General features: G+C 46.8%; 1 protein-coding gene across 12 annotated transcripts in view; it reads left to right on the top strand.

Moving 5' to 3' along the window:
• KIF1B (kinesin family member 1B) overlaps positions 1-25,409 on the top strand; it is a 214,525-nt gene that overhangs the window by 150,392 nt on the left and 38,724 nt on the right. For all 12 annotated transcript variants that reach the window (XM_088465147.1, XM_088465144.1, XM_088465142.1 and 9 more), the window contains 4 exons: positions 15,834-15,930; positions 16,531-16,679; positions 20,266-20,444; positions 20,550-20,687. In XM_088465147.1, the coding sequence (XP_088321273.1) occupies positions 15,834-15,930; positions 16,531-16,679; positions 20,266-20,444; positions 20,550-20,687 (563 nt within the window). The remainder of the gene's footprint in view (positions 1-15,833; positions 15,931-16,530; positions 16,680-20,265; positions 20,445-20,549; positions 20,688-25,409) is intronic.

Genomic DNA, 25,409 nt, shown 5'->3' with positions numbered 1-25,409 from the left:
TCAGGAATAGGCCCATGTACCCTCGCCAGCCGGCCCCTGGTACATCAGGAATAGGCCCATGTACCCTCGCCAGCCGGCCCCTGGTACATCAGGAATAGACCTATGTACCCCCTCCAGTCGGCCCCTGGTACATCAGGAATAGGCCCATGTACCCCCGCCAGCCTGCCCCCTGGTACATCAGGAATAGGCCTATGTACCCTCCCCAGCCGGCCCCTGGTACATCAGGAATAGACCTATGTACCCCCTCCAGTCGGCCCCTGGTATATCAGGAATAGGCCCATGTACCCCCGCCAGCCTGCCCCCTGGTACATCAGGAATAGGCCTATGTACCCTCCCCAGCCGGCCCCTGGTACATCAGGAATAGGCCCATGTACCCTCGCCAGCCGGCCCCTGGTACATCAGGAATAGGCCCATGTACCCTTGCCAGCCTGCCAACTGGTACATCAGGAATAGGCCCATGTACCCCCGCCAGCCTGCCCCCTGGTACATCAGGAATAGGCCTATGTACCCTCCCCAGCCGGCCCCTGGTACATCAGGAATAGGCCCATGTACCCTCGCCAGCCGGCCCCTGGTACATCAGGAATAGGCCCATGTACCCTTGCCAGCCTGCCAACTGGTACATCAGGAATAGGCCCATGTACCCCCGCCAGCCTGCCCCCTGGTACATCAGGAATAGGCCTATGTACCCTCCCCAGCCGGTCCCGGGGGGCAGAAGTACAGTGTGCAGCAAGAGGTAGATTCGGGAGGGGCGTATTCAAACGCAAATCTAAATGACAGTGTAAGAATAAAGCCGCCCAGCGTTCGTGGGCTACATGGGAAAACAGCATTTACCCTGCATGTATAATAATGTCTCCCTACGCCCAAACCTCCCAAAGCGCACACAGACGCACGCACGCACACACTTTGGACCTTATTCAGAGTCCGTCGTGAGCGCCGATGCGCTCGTAACTGACTCGATGGTAAGGCCTGCGCATGTGCAGCAGCCGCACTGCGCAAGCCCCGGAGCGACAGATAAACTCTTGCTCCGGAGCTCGCTACCAAAGGGGCGGATGTTGATCGACAGCTCGCCCCGTTTGGTAGGTGGTCCGGGGGGGTGGTTTCCAAAACGGAGGCAATCCTTAAGGAACGCCTACCATTTTGTGGGCGGCCGCACTGACCTCATCAGTGATGTCAGTGGGGAGCTTCCTCCATCAGAGCAGGAAGCTCCCTGGGGCTTACGAGTGCCCAGACCCAACCTTAGGGTCTGGTCGTAAGCCCCGATGGTCGCGATGGTGATCACCATCGCGACCATCACCCTGGTCGGTCGTTAAGCTGTGGGTGGCAACCCACAGCTTAGCGATCGACAAGGAGGCGTCCGTTCAGGATGCAAGCGGTCGCCCTGATTCAGTGCGACCGCTTGCGTCTCATGACCGCCTCTGAATGAGGCCCTATGTTCCCACCTCAGAACCAGCCCCGCTGTGTGGTACTTATGTGCGACAGTCAGGAAGATCCGTTACAGATGTGGTCACACAGACTTGGCGTCAGAGTTATATAGTGCTGCCCAACATTTATATAGTGCTGCCCAACATTTATATAGTTCTGCCCAACATTTATATAGTGCTGCCCATCATTTATATAGTGCTGCCCAACATTTATATAGTTCTGCCCAACATTTATATAGTGCTGCCCATCATTTATATAGAGCTGCCCAACATTTATATAGTTCTGCCCAACATTTATATAGTGCTGCCCAACAATTATATAGAGCTGCCCAACAATTATATAGAGCTGCCCAACATTTATATAGAGCTGCCCAACATTTATATAGTGCTGCCCATCATTTATATAGTTCTGCCCAACATTTATATAGTTCTGCCCAACATTTATATAGTTCTGCCCAACATTTATATAGTGCTGCCCAACATTTATATAGTGCTGCCCAACATTTATATAGTTCTGCCCATCATTTATATAGTGCTGCCCATCATTTATATAGTGCTGCCCATCATTTATGTAGTGCTGCCCAACACTTATGTAGTGCTGCCCAACATTTATATAGTGCTGCCCAACATTTATATAGTGCTGCCCATCATTTATATAGTGCTGCCCAACATTTATATAGTTCTGCCCAACATTTATATAGTGCTGCCCATCATTTATATAGAGCTGCCCAACATTTATATAGTTCTGCCCAACATTTATATAGTGCTGCCCAACAATTATATAGAGCTGCCCAACATTTATATAGAGCTGCCCAACATTTATATAGTGCTGCCCATCATTTATATAGTTCTGCCCAACATTTATATAGTTCTGCCCAACATTTATATAGTTCTGCCCAACATTTATATAGTGCTGCCCAACATTTATATAGTGCTGCCCAACATTTATATAGTTCTGCCCATCATTTATATAGTGCTGCCCATCATTTATATAGTGCTGCCCATCATTTATGTAGTGCTGCCCAACACTTATGTAGTGCTGCCCAACACTTATATAGAGCTGCCCAACATTTATATAGTGCTGCCCAACATTTATATAGTGCTGCCCAACATTTATATAGTTCTGCCCAACATTTATATAGTGCTGCCCAACATTTATATAGAGCTGCCCAACATTTATATAGTGCTGCCCAACATTTATATAGTTCTGCCCAACATTTATATAGTTCTGCCCAACATTTATATAGTGCTGCCCAACATTTATATAGAGCTGCCCAACATTTATATAGAGCTGCCCAACATTTATATAGAGCTGCCCAACATTTATATAGAGCTGCCCATCATTTATATAGAGCTGCCCAACAATTATATAGAGCTGCCCAACATTTATATAGTTCTGCCCAACATTTATATAGTGCTGCCCAACATTTATATAGTTCTGCCCAACATTTATATAGTGCTGCCCAACATTTATATAGTGCTGCCCATCATTTATATAGTTCTGCCCATCATTTATATAGTTCTGCCCAACATTTATATAGTTCTGCCCAACATTTATATAGTGCTGCCCAACATTTATATAGTGCTGCCCAACATTTATATAGTGCTGCCCAACATTTATATAGAGCTGCCCAACATTTATATAGAGCTGCCCAACATTTATATAGTGCTGCCCAACAATTATATAGAGCTGCCCAACATTTATATAGTGCTGCCCATCATTTATATAGTTCTGCCCAACATTTATATAGTGCTGCCCAACATTTATATAGTGCTGCCCAACATTTATATAGTGCTGCCCAACAATTATATAGTGCTGCCCAACATTTATATAGTGCTGCCCAACATTTATATAGTGCTGCCCAACATTTATATAGAGCTGCCCAACATTTATATAGTGCTGCCCAACATTTATATAGTGCTGCCCAACATTTATATAGTGCTGCCCAACATTTATATAGAGCTGCCCAACATTTATATAGAGCTGCCCAACATTTATATAGAGCTGCCCAACACTTATATAGAGCTGCCCAACATTTATATAGTGCTGCCCAACATTTATATAGTGCTGCCCAACATTTATATAGTGCTGCCCAACATTTATATAGTGCTGCCCAACATTTATATAGAGCTGCCCAACACTTATATAGAGCTGCCCAACATTTATATAGTGCTGCCCAACATTTATATAGAGCTGAATTGGGGAAAATAGGCCACAGCCAAAATGACCATTCTTGGGTGAAACCTCCGTGTCAGCGTCGCCCATTTTGAGGTTCGCTAATCAGTACAATTGTGAGGTACGGTAATTACTTCTGCTCATTCTCTGTTTATTCTGTAGCAGCGCCTGTTACATAGAACATTTCAGCAGCCCATTATAGCCACCACCAGTGTTAAATGGATATAATATGGTTTCCGGATGTGTGCGCTGAGGAGTTACCCCCTATCCCACAGTGCTAGGCCGCATATTCCGCTGTCTGCCCACACATAGGCACTGCAGTTGTATAGGCGATATGTGGATATTGCCTCCCCGATGGCGGTGTTTGTGTAGTGTAATATAGTGTGGAGCAGGGGTATACAACATGCGGCCCTCCAGCTGCTGCGGAACTACTCGTCCCAGCATGCCTTGTCACAGTTTTGCTATTAGGACAGGCTATAAACACTGGCAGGGCTTCCTGGGATGTGTAGTTCGACAGCAGCTGGAGGGCCACGTGTTTGCATGGTGTTTATAATGGATGTTAGTGTCTATGTACTGACAGTGCATCGCTCCCAGACATTCATCATCTCCCTATATATTACATTCATTATTCTGTATACGATTGTCCGTTTCTCTCACATGTATACAGGATGCTTCTAAGCATCTTATATCCTCTCCAGTCTCCTATACGTATACATGTCCTCTCCTGTCTCCTATACGTCCTCTCTCCATCCTGAGCGTCATGTATACATGTCCTCTCCTGTCTCCTATACGTCCTGTCTCCATCCTGAGCGTCACGTATACATGTCCTCTCCTGTCTCCATCCTGAGCGTCACGTATACATGTCCTCTCCTGTCTCCATCCTGAGCGTCACATATACATGTCCTCTCCTGTCTCCATCCTGAGCGTCACATATACATGTCCTCTCCTGTCTCCATCCTGAGCGTCACATATACATGTCCTCTCCTGTCTCCATCCTGAGCGTCACGTATACATGTCCTCTCCTGTCTCCTATACGTCCTGTCTCCATCCTGAGCGTCACGTATACATGTCCTCTCCTGTCTCCTATACGTCCTGTCTCCATCCTGAGCGTCACGTATACATGTCCTGTCCTGTCTCCATCCTGAGCGTCACGTATACATGTCCTCTCCTGTCTCCATCCTGAGCGTCACATATACATGTCCTCTCCTGTCTCCTATACGTCCTGTCTCCATCCTGAACGTCACGTATACATGTTCTCTCCTGTCTCCATCCTGAGCGTCACGTATGCATGTCCTCTCCTGTCTCCTATACGTCCTGTCTCCATCCTGAGCGTCACGTATGCATGTCCTCTCCTGTCTCCTATACGTCCTGTCTCCATCCTGAGCGTCACGTATACATGTCCTCTCCTGTATCCTATACGTCCTGTCTCCATCCTGAGCGTCACGTATACATGTCCTCTCCTGTCTCCATCCTGAGCGTCACGTATACATGTCCTCTCCTGTCTCCATCCTGAGCGTCACGTATACATGTCCTCTCCTGTCTCCATCCTGAGCGTCACGTATACATGTCCTCTCCTGTCTCCATCCTGAGCGTCACGTATACATGTCCTCTCCTGTCTCCTATACCTCCTGTCTCCATCCTGAGCGTCACGTATACATGTCCTCTCCTGTCTCCTATACGTCCTGTCTCCATCCTGAGCGTCACGTATACATGTCCTCTCCTGTCTCCTATACGTACTGTCTCCATCCTGAGCGTCACGTATACATGTCCTCTCCTGTCTCCATCCTGAGCGTCACGTATACATGTCCTCTCCTGTCTCCTATACCTCCTGTCTCCATCCTGAGCGTCACGTATACATGTCCTCTCCTGTCTCCTATACCTCCTGTCTCCATCCTGAGCGTCACGTATACATGTCCTCTCCTGTCTCCTATACGTCCTGTCTCCATCCTGAGCGTCACGTATACATGTCCTCTCCTGTCTCCTATACGTCCTGTCTCCATCCTGAGCGTCACGTATACATGTCCTCTCCTGTCTCCTATACGTCCTGTCTCCATCCTGAGCGTCACGTATACATGTCCTCTCCTGTCTCCATCCTGAGCGTCACGTATACATGTCCTCTCCTGTCTCCTATACCTCCTGTCTCCATCCTGAGCGTCACGTATACATGTCCTCTCCTGTCTCCTATACGTCCTGTCTCCATCCTGAGCGTCACGTATACATGTCCTCTCCTGTCTCCATCCTGAGCGTCACGTATACATGTCCTCTCCTGTCTCCATCCTGAGCGTCACGTATACATGTCCTCTCCTGTCTCCTATACGTCCTGTCTCCATTCTGAGTGTCACGTATACATGTCCTCTCCTGTCTCCTATACGTCCTGTCTCCATCCTGAGCGTCACGTATACATGTCCTCTCCTGTCTCCATCCTGAGCGTCACGTATACATGTCCTCTCCTGTCTCCTATACGCCCTGTCTCCATCCTGAGCGTCACGTATACATGTCCTCTCCTGTCTCCATCCTGAGCGTCATGTATACATGTCCTCTCCTGTCTCCTATACGCCCTGTCTCCATCCTGAGCGTCACGTATACATGTCCTCTCCTGTCTCCATCCTGAGCGTCACGTATACATGTCCTCTCCTGTCTCCATCCTGAGCGTCACGTATACATTTCCTCTCCTGTCTCCATCCTGAGCGTCACGTATACATGTCCTCTCCTGTCTCCATCCTGAGCGTCACGTATACATGTCCTCTCCTGTCTCCTATACGTCCTGTCTCCATCCTGAGCGTCACGTATACATGTCCTCTCCTGTCTCCATCCTGAGCGTCATGTATACATGTCCTCTCCTGTCTCCTATACGCCCTGTCTCCATCCTGAGCGTCACGTATACATGTCCTCTCCTGTCTCCATCCTGAGCGTCACATATACATGTCCTCTCCTGTCTCCATCCTGAGCGTCACATATACATGTCCTCTCCTGTCTCCATCCTGAGCGTCACATATACATGTCCTCTCCTGTCTCCATCCTGAGCGTCACGTATACATGTCCTCTCCTGTCTCCTATACGTCCTGTCTCCATCCTGAGCGTCACGTATACATGTCCTCTCCTGTCTCCATCCTGAGCGTCACGTATACATGTCCTCTCCTGTCTCCTATACGTCCTATCTCCATCCTGAGCGTCACGTATACATGTCCTCTCCTATACCTCCTGTCTCCATCCTGAGCGTCACATATACATGTCCTCTCCTGTCTCCATCCTGAGCGTCACGTATACATGTCCTCTCCTGTCTCCATCCTGAGCGTCACGTATACATGTCCTCTCCTGTCTCCTATACGTCCTGTCTCCATTCTGAGCGTCACATATACATGTCCTCTCCTGTCTCCATCCTGAGCGTCACGTATACATGTCCTCTCCTGTCTCCATCCTGAGCGTCACGTATACATGTCCTCTCCTGTCTCCATCCTGAGCGTCACGTATACATGTCCTCTCCTGTCTCCTATACGTCCTGTCTCCATCCTGAGCGTCACGTATACATGTCCTCTCCTGTCTCCTATACGTCCTGTCTCCATCCTGAGCGTCACGTATACATGTCCTCTCCTGTCTCCATCCTGAGCGTCACATATACATGTCCTCTCCTGTCTCCATCCTGAGCGTCACGTATACATGTCCTCTCCTGTCTCCATCCTGAGCGTCACGTATACATGTCCTCTCCTGTCTCCTATACGTCCTGTCTCCATCCTGAGCGTCACGTATACATGTCCTCTCCTGTCTCCTATACGTCCTGTCTCCATCCTGAGCGTCACGTATACATGTCCTCTCCTGTCTCCATCCTGAGCGTCACGTATACATGTCCTCTCCTGTCTCCTATACGTCCTGTCTCCATCCTGAGCGTCACGTATACATGTCCTCTCCTGTCTCCATCCTGAGCGTCACGTATACATGTCCTCTCCTGTCTCCTATACGTCCTGTCTCCATCCTGAGCGTCATGTATACATGTCCTCTCCTGTCTCCTATACGTCCTGTCTCCATCCTGAGCGTCACGTATACATGTCCTCTCCTGTCTCCTATACGTCCTGTCTCCATTCTGAGCGTCACGTATACATGTCCTCTCCTGTCTCCATCCTGAGCGTCACGTATACATGTCCTCTCCTGTCTCCTATATGTCCTGTCTCCATCCTGAGCGTCACGTATACATGTCCTCTCCTGTCTCCTATACGTCCTGTCTCCATTCTGAGCGTCACGTATACATGTCCTCTCCTGTCTCCTATACGTCCTGTCTCCATCCTGAGCGTCACGTATACATGTCCTCTCCTGTCTCCTATACGTCCTGTCTCCATCCTGAGCGTCACGTATACATGTCCTCTCCTGTCTCCATCCTGAGCGTCACGTATACATGTCCTCTCCTGTCTCCATCCTGAGCGTCACGTATACATGTCCACTCCTGTCTCCATCCTGAGCGTCACGTATACATGTCCTCTCCTGTCTCCTATACGTCCTGTCTCCATCCTGAGTGTCACATATACATGTCCTCTCCTGTCTCCTATACGTCCTGTCTCCATCCTGAGCGTCACGTATACATGTCCTCTCCTGTCTCCATCCTGAGCGTCAAGTATACATGTCCTCTCCTGTCTCCTATACCTCCTGTCTCCATCCTGAGCGTCACGTATACATGTCCTCTCCTGTCTCCTATACGTCCTGTCTCCTTCCTGAGCGTCACGTATACATGTCCTCTCCTGTCTCCATCCTGAGCGTCACGTATACATGTCCTCTCCTGTCTCCTATACGTCCTGTCTCCATCCTGAGCGTCACGTATACATGTCCTCTCCTGCCTTCTATACCTCCTGTCTCCATCCTGAGCGTCACGTATACATGTCCTCTCCTTTCTCCATCCTGAGCGTCACGTATACATGTCCTCTCCTGTCTCCATCCTGAGCGTCACGTATACATGTCCTCTCCTGTCTCCTATACGTCCTGTCTCCATCCTGAGCGTCACGTATACATGTCCTCTCCTGTCTCCATCCTGAGCGTCACGTATACATGTCCTCTCCTGTCTCCATCCTGAGCGTCACGTATACATGTCCTCTCCTGTCTCCTATACGTCCTGTCTCCATCCTGAGCGTCACGTATACATGTCCTCTCCTGTCTCCATCCTGAGCGTCACGTATACATTTCCTCTCCTGTCTCCTATACGTCCTGTCTCCATCCTGACCGTCACGTATACATGTCCTCTCCTGTCTCCATCCTGAGCGTCACGTATACATGTCCTCTCTTGTCTCCTATACGTCCTGTCTCCATCCTGAGCGTCACGTATACATGTCCTCTCCTGTCTCCATCCTGAGCGTCACGTATACATGTCCTCTCCTGTCTCCTATACGTCCTGTCTCCATCCTGAGCGTCACGTATACATGTCCTCTCCTGTCACCTATACGTCCTGTCTCCATCCTGAGCGTCACGTATACATGTCCTCTCCTGTCTCCTATACGTCCTGTCTCCATCCTGAGCGTCACGTATACATGTCCTCTCCTGTCACCTATACGTCCTGTCTCCATCCTGAGCGTCACGTATACATGTCCTCTCCTGTCTCCTATACGTCCTGTCTCCATCCTGAGCGTCACGTATACATGTCCTCTCCTGTCTACATCCTGAGCGTCACGTATACATGTCCTCTCCTGTCTCCTATACGTCCTGTCTCCATCCTGAGCGTCACGTATACATGTCCTCTCCTGTCTCCATCCTGAGCGTCACGTATACATGTCCTCTCCTGTCTCCTATACGTCCTGTCTCCATCCTGAGCGTCACGTATACATGTCCTCTCCTGTCTCCTATACGTCCTGTCTCCATCCTGAGCGTCACGTATACATGTCCTCTCCTGTCTCCTATACGTCCTGTCTCCATCCTGAGCGTCACGTATACATGTCCTCTCCTGTCTCCATCCTGAGCGTCACGTATACATGTCCTCTCCTGTCTCCTATACCTCCTGTCTCCATCCTGAGCGTCACGTATACATGTCCTCTCCTGTCTCCATCCTGAGCGTCACGTATACATGTCCTCTCCTGTCTCCTATACGTCCTGTCTCCATCCTGAGCGTCACGTATACATGTCCTCTCCTGTCTCCATCCTGAGCGTCACGTATACATGTCCTCTCCTGTCTCCTATACGTCCTGTCTCCATCCTGAGCGTCACGTATGCATGTCCTCTCCTGTCACCTATATGTCCTGTCTCCATCCTGAGCGTCACGTATACATGTCCTCTCCTGTCTCCTATACGTCCTGTCTCCATCCTGAGCGTCACGTATACATGTCCTCTCCTGTCTCCATCCTGAGCGTCACGTATACATGTCCTCTCCTGTCTCCTATACGTCCTGTCTCCATCCTGAGCGTCACGTATACATGTCCTCTCCTGTCTCCTATACGTCCTGTCTCCATCCTGAGCGTCACGTATACATGTCCTCTCCTGTCTTCATCCTGAGCGTCACGTATACATGTCCTCTCCTGTCTCCTATACCTCCTGTCTCCATCCTGAGCGTCACGTATACATGTCCTCTCCTGTCTCCATCCTGAGCGTCACGTATACATGTCCTCTCCTGTCTCCATCCTGAGCGTCACGTATACATGTCCTCTCCTGTCTCCTATACGTCCTGTCTCCATCATGAGCGTCACGTATACATGTCCTCTCCTGTCTCCTATACGTCCTGTCTCCATCATGAGCGTCACGTATACATGTCCTCTCCTGTCTCCATCCTGAGCGTCACGTATACATGTCCTCTCCTGTCTCCTATACGTCCTGTCTCCATCCTGAGCGTCACGTATACATGTCCTCTCCTGTCTCCTATACGTCCTGTCTCCATCCTGAGCGTCACTTATACATGTCCTCTCCTGTCTCCATCCTGAGCGTCACGTATACATGTCCTCTCCTGTCTCCATCCTGAGCGTCACGTATACATGTCCTCTCCTGTCTCCTATACGTCCTGTCTCCATCCTGAGCGTCACATATACATGTCCTCTCCTGTCTCCATCCTGAGCGTCACGTATACATGTCCTCTCCTGTCTCCTATGCGTCCTGTCTCCATCCTGAGCGTCACGTATACATGTCCTCTCCTGTCTCCATCCTGAGCGTCACGTATACATGTCCTCTCTTGTCTCCTATACGTCCTGTCTCCATCCTGAGCGTCACGTATACATGTCCTCTCCTGTCTCCATCCTGAGCGTCACGTATACATGTCCTCTCCTGTCTCCTATACGTCCTGTCTCCATCCTGAGCGTCACGTATACATGTCCTCTCCTGTCTCCTATACGTCCTGTCTCCATCCTGAGCGTCACGTATACATGTCCTCTCCTGTCTCCATCCTGAGCGTCACGTATACATGTCCTCTCCTGTCTCCATCCTGAGCGTCACGTATACATGTCCTCTCCTGTCTCCTATACGTCCTGTCTCCATCCTGAGCGTCACATATACATGTCCTCTCCTGTCTCCATCCTGAGCGTCACGTATACATGTCCTCTCCTGTCTCCTATACGTCCTGTCTCCATCCTGAGCGTCACGTATACATGTCCTCTCCTGTCTCCATCCTGAGCGTCACGTATACATGTCCTCTCCTGTCTCCTATACGTCCTGTCTCCATCCTGAGCGTCACGTATACATGTCCTCTCCTGTCTCCATCCTGAGCGTCACGTATACATGTCCTCTCCTGTCTCCTATACGTCCTGTCTCCATCCTGAGCGTCACGTATACATGTCCTCTCCTGTCTCCATCCTGAGCGTCACGTATAAATGTCCTCTCCTGTTTCCTATACCTCCTGTCTCCATCCTGAGCGTCACGTATACATGTCCTCTCCTGTCACCTATACGTCCTGTCTCCATCCTGAGCGTCACTCATACATGTCCTCTACTATATCCTATACGTCCTGTCTCAATCCTGAGCGTCACGTATACATGTCCTCTCCTGTCTCCTATACATCCTGTCTCCATCCTGAGCGTCCCGTATACATGTCCTCTCCTGTCTCCATCCTGAGCGTCACGTATACATGTCCTCTCCTGTCTCCATCCGGAGCGTCACGTATACATGTCCTCTCCTGTCTCCTATACCTCCTGTCTCCATCCTGAGCGTCATGTATACATGTCCTCTCCTGTCTCCTAAACGTCCTGTCTCCATCCTGAGCATCACGTATACATGTCCTCTCATGTCTCCATCCTGAGCGTCACGTATACATGTCCTCTCCTGTCTCCTATACGTCCTGTCTCCATCCTGAGCGTCATTTATACATGTCCTCTCCTGTCTCCTATACGTCCTGTCTCCATCCTGAGCATCACGTATACATGTCCTCTCCTGTCTCCATCCTGAGCGTCATGTATACATGTCCTCTCCTGTCTCCTATACGTCCTGTCTCCATCCTGAGCATCACGTATACATGTCCTCTCCTGTCTCCATCCTGAGCGTCATGTATACATGTCCTCTCCTGTCTCCTATACGTCCTGTCTCCATCCTGAGCGTCACGTATACATGTCCTCTCCTGTCACCTATACGTCCTGTCTCCATCCTGAGCGTCACGTATACATGTCCTCTCCTGTCACCTATACGTCCTGTCTCCATCCTGAGCGTCACGTATACATGTCCTCTACTGTATCCTATACGTCCTGTCTCCATCCTGAGCGTCACGTATACATGTCCTCTACTGTATCCTATACGTCCTGTCTCAATCCTGAGCGTCACGTATACATGTCCTCTCCTGTCTCCTATACATCCTGTCTCCATCCTGAGCGTCCCGTATACATGTCCTCTCCTGTCGCAATCCTGAGCGTCACGTATACATGTCCTCTCCTGTCTCCATCCGGAGCGTCACGTATACATGTCCTCTCCTGTCTCCTATACCTCCTGTCTCCATCCTGAGCGTCATGTATACATGTCCTCTCCTGTCTCCTATACCTCCTGTCTCCATCCTGAGCGTCATGTATACATGTCCTCTCCTGTCTCCTATACGTCCTGTCTCCATCCTGAGCATCACGTATACATGTCCTCTCCTGTCTCCATCCTGAGCGTCACGTATACATGTCCTCCCCTGTCTCCTATACCTCCTGTCTCCATCCTGAGCGTCACGTATACATGTCCTCTCCTGTCTCCATCCTGAGCGTCACGTATACATGTCCTCTCCTGTCTCCTATACGTCCTGTCTCCATCCTGAGCGTCACGTATACATGTCCTCTCCTGTCTCCATCCTGAGCGTCACATATACATGTCCTCTCCTGTCTCCATCCTGAGCGTCACGTATACATGTCCTCTCCTGTCTCCTATACGTCCTGTCTCCATCCTGAGCGTCACGTATACATGTCCTCTCCTGTCTCCTATACGTCCTGTCTCCATCCTGAGCGTCACGTATACATGTCCTCTCCTGTCTCCATCCTGAGCGTCACGTATACATGTCCTCTCCTGTCTCCTATACGTCCTGTCTCCATCCTGAGCGTCACATATACATGTCCTCTCCTGTCTCCATCCTGAGCGTCACGTATACATGTCCTCTCCTGTCTCCTATACGTCCTGTCTCCATCCTGAGCGTCACGTATACATGTCCTCTCCTGTCTCCATCCTGAGCGTCACGTATACATGTCCTCTCCTGTCTCCTATACGTCCTGTCTCCATCCTGAGCGTCACGTATACATGTCCTCTCCTGTCTCCATCCTGAGCGTCACGTATACATGTCCTCTCCTGTCTCCTATACGTCCTGTCTCCATCCTGAGCGTCACGTATACATGTCCTCTCCTGTCTCCTATACGTCCTGTCTCCATCCTGAGCGTCACGTATACATGTCCTCTCCTGTCTCCATCCTGAGCGTCACGTATACATGTCCTCTCCTGTCTCCTATACCTCCTGTCTCCATCCTGAGCGTCACGTATACATGTCCTCTCCTGTCTCCATCCTGAGCGTCACGTATACATGTCCTCTCCTGTCTCCATCCTGAGCGTCACGTATACATGTCATCTCCTGTCTCCATCCTGAGCGTCACGTATACATGTCCTCTCCTGTCTCCTATACGTCCTGTCTCCATCCTGAGCGTCACGTATACATGTCCTCTCCTGTCTCCTATACGTCCTGTCTCCATCCTGAACGTCACGTATACATGTCCTCTCCTGTCTCCATCCTGAGCGTCACGTATACATGTCCTCTCCTGTCTCCATCCTGAGCGTCACGTATACATGTCCTCTCCTGTCTCCTATACGTCCTGTCTCCATCCTGAGCGTCACATATACATGTCCTCTCCTGTCCCCATCCTGAGCGTCACGTATACATGTCCTCTCCTGTCTCCTATACGTCCTGTCTCCATCCTGAGCGTCACGTATACATGTCCTCTCCTGTCTCCATCCTGAGCGTCACGTATACATGTCCTCTCCTGTCTCCTATACGTCCTGTCTCCATCCTGAGCGTCACGTATACATGTCCTCTCCTGTCTCCATCCTGAGCGTCACGTATACATGTCCTCTCCTGTCTCCTATACGTCCTGTCTCCATCCTGAGCGTCACGTATACATGTCCTCTCCTGTCTCCATCCTGAGCGTCACGTATACATGTCCTCTCCTGTTTCCTATACCTCCTGTCTCCATCCTGAGCGTCACGTATACATGTCCTCTCCTGTCTCCATCCTGAGTGTCACGTATACATGTCCTCTCCTGTCTCCATCCTGAGCGTCACGTATACATGTCCTCTCCTGTCTCCTATACGTCCTGTCTCCATCCTGAGCGTCATTTATACATGTCCTCTCCTGTCTCCTATACGTCCTGTCTCCATCCTGAGCATCACGTATACATGTCCTCTCCTGTCTCCATCCTGAGCGTCATGTATACATGTCCTCTCCTGTCTCCTATACGTCCTGTCTCCATCCTGAGCGTCACGTATACATGTCCTCTCCTGTCACCTATACGTCCTGTCTCCATCCTGAGCGTCACGTATACATGTCCTCTCCTGTCACCTATACGTCCTGTCTCCATCCTGAGCGTCACGTATACATGTCCTCTACTGTATCCTATACGTCCTGTCTCAATCCTGAGCGTCACGTATACATGTCCTCTCCTGTCTCCTATGCATCCTGTCTCCATCCTGAGCGTCCCGTATACATGTCCTCTCCTGTCTCCATCCTGAGCGTCACGTATACATGTCCTCTCCTGTCTCCATCCGGAGCGTCACGTATACATGTCCTCTCCTGTCTCCTATACGTCCTGTCTCCATCCTGAGCATCACGTATACATGTCCTCTCCTGTCTCCATCCTGAGCGTCACGTATACATGTCCTCTCCTCCTGTCTCCTATACGTCCTGTCTCCATCCAGAGCGTCACTTATACATGTCCTCTCCTGTCTCCATCCTGAGCGTCACGTATACATGTCCTCTCCTCCTGTCTCCTATACGTCCTGTCTCCATCCTGAGCGTCACTTATACATGTCCTCTCCTGTCTCCATCCTGAGCGTCACGTATACATGTCCTCTCCTGTCTCCATCCTGAGCGTCACGTATACATGTCCTCTCCTGTCTCCTATACATCCTGTCTCCATCCTGACCGTCACGTATACATGTCCTCTCCTGTCTCCTATACATCCTGTCTCCATCCTGAGCGTCACGTATACATGTCCTCTCCTCCTGTCTCCTATACGTCCTGTCTCCATCCTGAGCGTCACGTATACATGTCCTCTCCTCCTGTCTCCTATACGTCCTGTCTCCATCCTGAGCGTCCCGTATACATGTCCTCTCCTGTCTCCATCCTGAGCGTCACGTATACATGTCCTCTCCTGTCTCCATCCGGAGCGTCACGTATACATGTCCTCTCCTGTCTCCTATACCTCCTGTCTCCATCCTGAGCGTCACGTATACATGTCCTCTCCTCCTGTCTCCTATACGTCCTGTCTCCATCCTGAGCGTCACGTATACATGTCCTCTCCTGTCTCCTATACGTCCTGTCTCCATCCTGAGCGTCACGTATACATGTCCTCTCCTGTCTCCATCCTGAGCGTCACATATACATGTCCTCTCCTGTCTCCTATACGTCCTGTCTCCATCCTGAGCGTCACGTATACATGTCCTCTCCTGTCTCCTATACGTCCTGTCTCCATCCTGAGCATCACGTATACATGTCCTCTCCTGTCTCCATCCTGAGCGTCACGTATACATGTCCTCTCCTGTCTCCTATACGTACTGTCTCCATCCTGAGCGTCACATATACATGTCCTCTCCTGTCTCCTATACGTCCTGTCTCTCCATCCTCAGGATTATGAAAGCAAGCTGCAGGCACTTCAGAAGCAGGTAGAGACTCGGTCACTGAACGCTGAGACCACTGAGGAAGAGGATGAGGAGGACGAGGAGGGTAAGAGTCGTCTGCTTGTTTATAGTATGAATCCACTGTATTATTACTGTAAGCACCATAGTACTCGGCCTCTACTTTCTGGACTGATGCACAGACTTCCACTAATTATTATTATCCTTTATAGAGCCCCAACATCTTACACAGTTAAAACATTTTGGCACTGTCATCAGTCCCCCCCTCTTCCTGACACACGGAAAAGCCATGGGTCAATTTCATTGGAAGCCAATTAGCCCCCAGTACTTGGACCATGTAGTAAACTGTAGCTCCCAAAGGAAATTTACTCCAGTAAGTGGAGAACATACAAACTCCCCATACACTGCCCTGATTGGAACAGAAACCTATTGACCCAACGTTGTGTGGCAGCAATGCTAACCACTGTGCCACCTAGATCGTTAGCATGTTCTGGATGATATAAAAGTACATTCCCACCACAGGCTCCTGGGTACTGGAAACATCACTGAGAAGGAACAGTCTTAACGCTTCTCCTATTATTTCTGCTATCTAGTGGTTAATGTCGGGACTATTCCCAAACCAGAACATCATTAGTCCCCGTACTGAGGTATTGTTGTATAATAACTCGGCACCCCTATTTCCTTCCAGTACCCTGGACGCAGCACGAGTTCGAGCTTGCGCAATGGGCGTTTAAGAAGTGGAAGCATCATCAGTTCACGTCACTACGAGACCTACTGTGGGGAAATGCCGTGTACCTAAAGGAGGCCAACGCCATCAGCGTGGAGCTGAAGAAGAAGGTCAGGAAAGTTTCTATGTTGTCATCTCCCTGTCTGCCCATCCACAGACGGTGAGATCTGCCGCCGTCCCGACCTGACACAGGCAGATCCCACCTTTTACCAAGCGGTTCTGAGTTACCGTCTGAAAATCCATTTCCCGTTAATCGTTATTTAGTTGTGTTCGGTCAGGTAACGCTGGTCAGGAGATTCTATGGGTGAATTATTCCACCTTACAATAAGAAGTCTGAGGTAATCCACAAGCGCTGTCCCATTTAGGAGACTCAAAAATCGCCTTCACTTCGCAGACTTTTCCGTCACCGTCACGCTGTATAATACAGACTGGTGCGCTCTCACCGTCACACTGTATAATACAGACTGGTGCGCTCTCACCATGAAGCAGAAACTACTGGTCCCTTAAAGGTTTCTTTACACTTTATCGTCACGTTCTACCACAGAAGATTTCCCCAACTTCCTTCTACCGAGTAAGTGGACATGTACTCACCACACACTCCTCTTGGTTCATGCCCATAAAGGTTTCTATAATTCCAGATGGGACAAAAATCCTTACTCCTCAGTCTGGTCGGTTTTTAGTAGTAAAAATGTTTTTTGATTTATTAAATACACTCTCCAATCAGTACATATGTATATATATATATAGAGAGAGAGAGAGAACGAGAGAGAGAGAGAGAACGAGAGAGAGAGAGAGAACGAGAGAGAGAGAGAGAACGAGAACGAGAGAGAGAGAGAGAACGAGAGAGAGAGAGAGAACGAGAGAGAGAGAGAGAGAACGAGAACCTCCAGCGTTTCTGTTCATAGGATACAGCCTTAGTACCCGGGAATTAAGGGCTCAGTCACTGGTCAAGTTGCTACAGACAACAACAGATAACTCACCAGTAGTTCATATAACAAGTATGGGCCCACCACCATCTACGCGTTTCACACACTCTGCTCCTTCCTCAGGATGTGGTTTGGACCCAGCAGGAAACAGAATTTATACCCTTACCCATAATCCCCAATCACGGGAAAAATACATTTCATATTCACCCTCAAATCCTAAATAATACATGGGTCATCATATACCTACTCTTTACACATATTCATAGATTTCTCCATAAATCTCCATATTATTTATACATAAATGACTTAAAGCATATTTGTTTGGGTATTTAGAGCCATATTTTAAGGATATTTGAGTTTTTTAGAAAAACCATATGGGTCATTTATGTATAAATAATGTGTTGATTTATGGAGATTTTATTATTAATATATATTGTTTTGCCTTTACTTCCGAGATAACATGATGGAGGAGGAGTGAGGGGGCACTGATTGTATTGGTAACGATACACAGAATCTCCGGTGACCATTTCCGGTGTTTGCGGTCCAGCGGCCGTAATGCCCGGGTACATGCGTTCCACCAACCGGAGGTAGAGGGGCTGATGCACTAAAGAGAGCCGCAATGCACAGCGGAAGGAAGGAATCCCCGTGAGAGACACCAAATAAAGGGATTCCAGATTTTATCCTGAAGAGCTACGGATAAAAGCTAAAAACCTGGCATCGGACTTACATCGAAATATAAGGGACATGATACAATACAAAGCGGAGGAGGAGCGGATGTACACCGGAATATAAGGGACATAATACAATACAAAGCGGAGGAGGAGAGGACGTACACCGGAATATAAGGGACATAATACAATACAAAGCGGAGGATGAACGGATGTACACCGGAATATAAGGGACATAATACAATACAAAGCGGAGGAGGAGCGGATGTACACCGGAATATAAGGGACATAATACAATACAAAGCGGAGGAGGAGAGGATGTACACCGGAATATAAGGGACATAATACAATACAAAGCGGAGGAGGAGCGGATGTACACCGGAATATAAGGGACATAATACAATACAAAGCGGAGGAGGAGCGGATGTACACCGGAATATAAGGGACATAATACAATACAAAGCGGAGGAGGAGCGGATGTACACCGGAATATAAGGGACATAATACAATACAAAGCTTAGGAGGAGAGGATGTACACCGGAATATAAGGGACATAATACAATACAAAGCGGAGGAGGAGAGGATGTACACCGGAATATAAGGGACATAATACAATACAAAGCGGAGGAGGAGAGGATGTACACCGGAATATAAGGGACATAATACAATACAAAGCGGAGGAGGAGAGGATGTACACCGGAATATAAGGGACATAATACAATACAAAGCGGAGGAGGAGAGGATGTACACCGGAATATAAGGGACATAATACAATACAAAGCGGAGGAGGAGAGGATGTACACCGGAATATAAGGGACATAATACAATACAAAGCGGAGGAGGAGAGGATGTACACAGGAATATAAGGGACATAATACAATACAAAGCGGAGGAGTGGATCTTGTTTTTTTTTTTCAATTAAGAACGGACTTAAGCTATAGTATATAAGGTTGGAGTTTTTTAATTAATGGGAGTCTTTTGTTTGGGAGAAACCTATGAATATGTGTAAAGAGTAGCAATATGAAGACCCATGTATTATTTAGGATTTGAGGGTGAATATGAAATGTATTTTTCCCGTGATTGGGGATTATGGGTAAGGGTATAAATTCTGTTTCCTGCTGGGTCCAAACCACATCCTGAGGAAGGAGCAGAGAGTGTGAAACGCGTAGATGGTGGTGGACCCAGTGCTTGTTATATGAACTACCGGTGAGTTGTCTGTAGCAACTTGACCAGTGACTGAGCCCTTAATTCCCGGGTACTAAGGCTGTATCCTATGAACAGAAACGCTGGAGGTTCCATCTTTATATATAGACATATGTACTGATTGGAGAGTGTATTTAATAATAAAAAAAAGGTTTTTTTTACAACTAAAAACCGACCAGACTGAGGAGAGAGAATATTTTGTGCCATCTGGAATTATAGAAACCTTTATGGGCATCAACCAAGAGGTGTGTGTGGTGAGTACATGTCCACTTACTCGGTAGAAGGAAGTTGGGGAAATCTTCTGTGGTAGAACATGACGATAAAGTGTAAAGAAACCTTTAAGGGACCAGTAGTTTCTGCTGCATGGTGAGAGCGCACCAGTCTGTATTATACAGCGTGACGGTGAGAGCGCACCAGTCTGTATTATACAGCGTGACGGTGACGGAAAAGTCTGCGAAGTGAAGGTGATTTTTGAGTCTCCTAAATAGGACAGCGCTTGTGGATTACCTTAGACTTCTTATTGTATTGTGTATAATATAGGAGTGGTGGTCCTAGAGGTAGGCCGGAGCTGCAGTCGGTGGTGCTAGTTATTATAACCTATATTTGTGTAATGATTCCTCCTGGCCTGCGGCAGACGGGGCAGCTCTGTGTATAATATAGGAGTGGTGGTCCTAGAGGTAGGCAGGAGCTGCAGTCGGTGGCGCTAGTTAATATAACCTATATTTGTGTAATGATTCCTCCTGGCCTGCGGCAGACGGGGCAGCTCTGTGTATAATATAGGAGTGGTGGTCCTAGAGGTAGGCCGGAGCTGCAGTCGGTGGCGCTAGTTATTATAACCTATATTTGCCTGCGGCAGACGGGGCAGCTCTGTGTATTCCTGACTCCGTGCCCCTCTGCAGGTGCAGTTTCAGTTTGTGCTGCTGACAGACACCCTGTACTCGCCCCTCCCTCCGGAGCTGCTCCCCCCTGACGCAGAGAAGATCCCGGAGGAGCAGCCTTTCCCTCGCACGGTGGTTGCTGTAGAGGTGCAGGACCTGAAGAACGGGGCCACTCACTACTGGTCACTGGAGAAGCTCAGGTCAGTCTCCTGTATTATAGGTACTTGTAGTTCCCCGCACTTACCTATAGGTTCCCTATGGCAGGATTATCTCACCACCGCTGTCCCTTCATCTCCTCCCCCCAGACTGCGGCTGGAACAGATGCGAGAGATGTACGACCGCGCAGGAGAAATGGCGTCCAATGTCCAAGATGACCCCGACACCGTGATAAGTGGCGGTGACCCCTTCTACGATCGCTTCCACTGGTTCAAGCTAGTTGGCAGGTAGGTCCAGCTTCTCCTGAACCTTTGTAGTATGTAATCGTCAATCTCTAAGTATTATAGTCTCATTTATGTATAAACTGATGATTATGCTGCGTGTGACCATCACAATGCTGCGAGTTACAGGACATATTGCTCTTTAAGCACTAGTACTTTAGGGCGGGGTTTTAGAAGTGGAGATGTTGCCCATAGCAACCAATCAGATTCTACTTATTATCTTCTAGAAGGTGCTAGATAAATGATAAGTAGAATCTGGTTGGTTGCTATGGGCAACATCTTCATTTCTAATAACCGGCACTTTAGTTAGAATATACCGCTATGAGTCAGTCATTCTGTGCTCCGTCCCGGATCTACTTATCTTATTGTCTATTGTACCTATAATTTACTATAAAGGTTTCTTTATAAATCATGGCACAGGGTTCTTGTTAGTGTCTCTTTATGTGTACATAGAAGTCGGTATATGTATTACTGTCAGAGAAGAACAGAGGTCACCGTGTTACATAGTATCTCTTTATGTGTACATAGAAGTCGGTATATGTATTACTGTCAGTGAAGAACAGAGGTCACCGTGTTACATAGTATCTCTTTATGTGTACATAGAAGTCGGTATATGTATTACTGTCAGAGAAGAACAGAGGTCACCGTGTTACATAGTATCTCTTTATGTGTACATAGAAGTCGGTATATGTATTACTGTCAGAGAAGAACAGAGGTCACCGTGTTACATAGTATCTCTTTATGTGTACATAGAAGTCGGTATATGTATTACTGTCAGAGAAGAACAGAGGTCACCGTGTTACATAGTATCTCTTTATGTGTACATAGCAGTCGGTATATGTATTACTGTCAGGGAAGAACTGAGATCACTGTGTTACATAGTATCTCTTTATGTGTACATAGAAGTCGGTATATGTGTTACTGTCAGAGAAGAACAGAGGTCACCGTGTTACATAGTATCTCTTTATGTGTACATAGAAGTCGGTATATGTATTACTGTCAGTGAAGAACAGAGATCACCGTGTTACATAGTATCTCTATGTGTACATAGAAGTCGGTATATGTATTACTGTCAGGGAAGAACAGAGATCACTGTGTTACATAGTATCTTTCTATGTGTACATAGAAGTCGGTATATGTATTACTGTCAGAGAAGAACAGAGATCACCGTGTTACATAGTATCTCTTTATGTGTACATAGAAGTCGGTATATGTATTACTGTCAGAGAAGAACAGAGGTCACTGTGTTACATAGTATCTCTTTATGTGTACATAGAAGTCGGTATATGTATTACTGTCAGAGAAGAACAGAGGTCACCGTGTTACATAGTATCTCTTTATGTGTACATAGAAGTCGGTATATGTATTACTGTCAGAGAAGAACAGAGGTCACCGTGTTACATAGTATCTTTTTATGTGTACATAGAAGTCGGTATATGTATTACTGTCAGTGAAGAACAGAGATCACCGTGTTACATAGTATCTCTATGTGTACATAGAAGTCGGTATATGTATTACTGTCAGGGAAGAACAGAGATCACTGTGTTACATAGTATCTTTCTATGTGTACATAGAAGTCGGTATATGTATTACTGTCAGAGAAGAACAGAGATCACCGTGTTACATAGTATCTCTTTATGTGTACATAGAAGTCGGTATATGTATTACTGTCAGAGAAGAACAGAGGTCACCGTGTTACATAGTATCTTTTTATGTGTACATAGAAGTCGGTATATGTATTACTGTCAGTGAAGAACAGAGATCACTGTGTTACATAGTATCTCTTTATGTGTACATAGAAGTCGGTATATGTATTACTGTCAGAGAAGAACTGAGATCACCGTGTTACATAGTATCTCTTTATGTGTACATAGAAGTCGGTATATGTATTACTGTCAGAGAAGAACAGAGGTCACCGTGTTACATAGTATCTCTTTATGTGTACATAGAAGTCGGTATATGTATTACTGTCAGAGAAGAACAGAGGTCACCGTGTTACATAGTATCTCTTTATGTGTACATAGAAGTCGGTATATGTATTACTGTCAGAGAAGAACAGAGGTCACCGTGTTACATAGTATCTCTTTATGTGTACATAGAAGTCGGTATATGTATTACTGTCAGGGAAGAACTGAGATCACCGTGTTACATAGTATCTCTTTATGTGTACATAGAAGTCGGTATATGTATTACTGTCAGAGAAGAACTGAGATCACCGTGTTACATAGTATCTCTTTATGTGTACATAGAAGTCGGTATATGTATTACTGTCAGAGAAGAACAGAGATCACCGTGTTACATAGTATCTCTTTATGTGTACATAGAAGTCGGTATATGTATTACTGTCAGAGAAGAACAGAGGTCACCGTGTTACATAGTATCTCTTTATGTGTACATAGAAGTCGGTATATGTATTACTGTCAGAGAAGAACAGAGGTCACCGTGTTACATAGTATCTCTTTATGTGTACATAGAAGTCGGTATATGTATTACTGTCAGAGAAGAACAGAGGTCACCGTGTTACATAGTATCTCTTTATGTGTACATAGAAGTCGGTATATGTATTACTGTCAGAGAAGAACAGAGGTCACCGTGTTACATAGTATCTCTTTATGTGTACATAGAAGTCGGTATATGTATTACTGTCAGAGAAGAACAGAGGTCACCGTGTTACATAGTATCTCTTTATGTGTACATAGAAGTCGGTATATGTATTACTGTCAGAGAAGAACAGAGGTCACCGTGTTACATAGTATCTCTTTATGTGTACATAGAAGTCGGTATATGTATTACTGTCAGAGAAGAACAGAGGTCACCGTGTTACATAGTATCTCTTTATGTGTACATAGAAGTCGGTATATGTATTACTGTCAGAGAAGAACAGAGGTCACCGTGTTACATAGTATCTCTTTATGTGTACATAGAAGTCGGTATATGTATTACTGTCAGAGAAGAACAGAGGTCACCGTGTTACATAGTATCTCTTTATGTGTACATAGAAGTCGGTATATGTATTACTGTCAGAGAAGAACAGAGGTCACCGTGTTACATAGTATCTCTTTATGTGTACATAGCAGTCGGTATATGTATTACTGTCAGGGAAGAACTGAGATCACTGTGTTACATAGTATCTCTTTATGTGTACATAGAAGTCGGTATATGTATTACTGTCAGAGAAGAACAGAGGTCACCGTGTTACATAGTATCTCTTTATGTGTACATAGAAGTCGGTATATGTATTACTGTCAGAGAAGAACAGAGATCACCGTGTTACATAGTATCTCTTTATGTGTACATAGCAGTCGGTATATGTATTACTGTCAGGGAAGAACTGAGATCACTGTGTTACATAGTATCTCTTTATGTGTACATAGAAGTCGGTATATGTATTACTGTCAGAGAAGAACAGAGATCACTGTGTTACATAGTATCTCTTTATGTGTACATAGAAGTCGGTATATGTATTACTGTCAGAGAAGAACTGAGATCACCGTGTTACATAGTATCTCTTTATGTGTACATAGAAGTCGGTATATGTATTACTGTCAGAGAAGAACAGAGGTCACCGTGTTACATAGTATCTCTTTATGTGTACATAGAAGTCGGTATATGTATTACTGTCAGAGAAGAACAGAGGTCACCGTGTTACATAGTATCTCTTTATGTGTACATAGAAGTCGGTATATGTATTACTGTCAGAGAAGAACAGAGATCACCGTGTTACATAGTATCTCTTTATGTGTACATAGAAGTCGGTATATGTATTACTGTCAGAGAAGAACAGAGATCACCGTGTTACATAGTATCTCTTTATGTGTACATAGAAGTCGGTATATGTATTACTGTCAGAGAAGAACAGAGGTCACCGTGTTACATAGTATCTCTTTATGTGTACATAGAAGTCGGTATATGTATTACTGTCAGAGAAGAACTGAGATCACCGTGTTACATAGTATCTCTTTATGTGTACATAGAAGTCGGTATATGTGTTACTGTCAGAGAAGAACTGAGATCACTGTGTTACATAGTATCTCTTTATGTGTACATAGAAGTCGGTATATGTATTACTGTCAGAGAAGAACAGAGATCACTGTGTTACATAGTATCTCTTTATGTGTACATAGAAGTCGGTATATGTATTACTGTCAGGGAAGAACTGAGATCACTGTGTTACATAGTATCTTTTTATGTGTACATAGAAGTCGGTATATGTATTACTGTCAGAGAAGAACAGAGATCACCGTGTTACATAGTATCTCTTTATGTGTACATAGAAGTCGGTATATGTATTACTGTCAGAGAAGAACAGAGATCACCGTGTTACATAGTATCTCTTTATGTGTACATAGAAGTCGGTATATGTATTACTGTCAGAGAAGAACAGAGGTCACCGTGTTACATAGTATCTCTTTATGTGTACATAGAAGTCGGTATATGTATTACTGTCAGAGAAGAACAGAGGTCACCGTGTTACATAGTATCTCTTTATGTGTACATAGAAGTCGGTATATGTATTACTGTCAGAGAAGAACAGAGGTCACCGTGTTACATAGTATCTCTTTATGTGTACATAGAAGTCGGTATATGTGTTACTGTCAGAGAAGAACAGAGATCACCGCGTTAGTTATGTCCTTACTATGGTGTAATTACCACGTTAGGGTGATGTCTTAGCTGCTACTAGAAGATTTACTGTAGCATCATGCGGTCGCTTTATGCGCTCAGCGACTG

Source organism: Taudactylus pleione, unplaced genomic scaffold (genome assembly GCF_031769625.1).
Source record: "Taudactylus pleione unplaced genomic scaffold, aTauple2 ptg001867l, whole genome shotgun sequence".
NCBI lineage: Eukaryota > Metazoa > Chordata > Amphibia > Anura > Myobatrachidae > Taudactylus > Taudactylus pleione.
The sequence above is the reverse complement of the archived record's forward strand: the minus strand, read 5'-3'. Positions and strand labels throughout refer to the sequence as shown.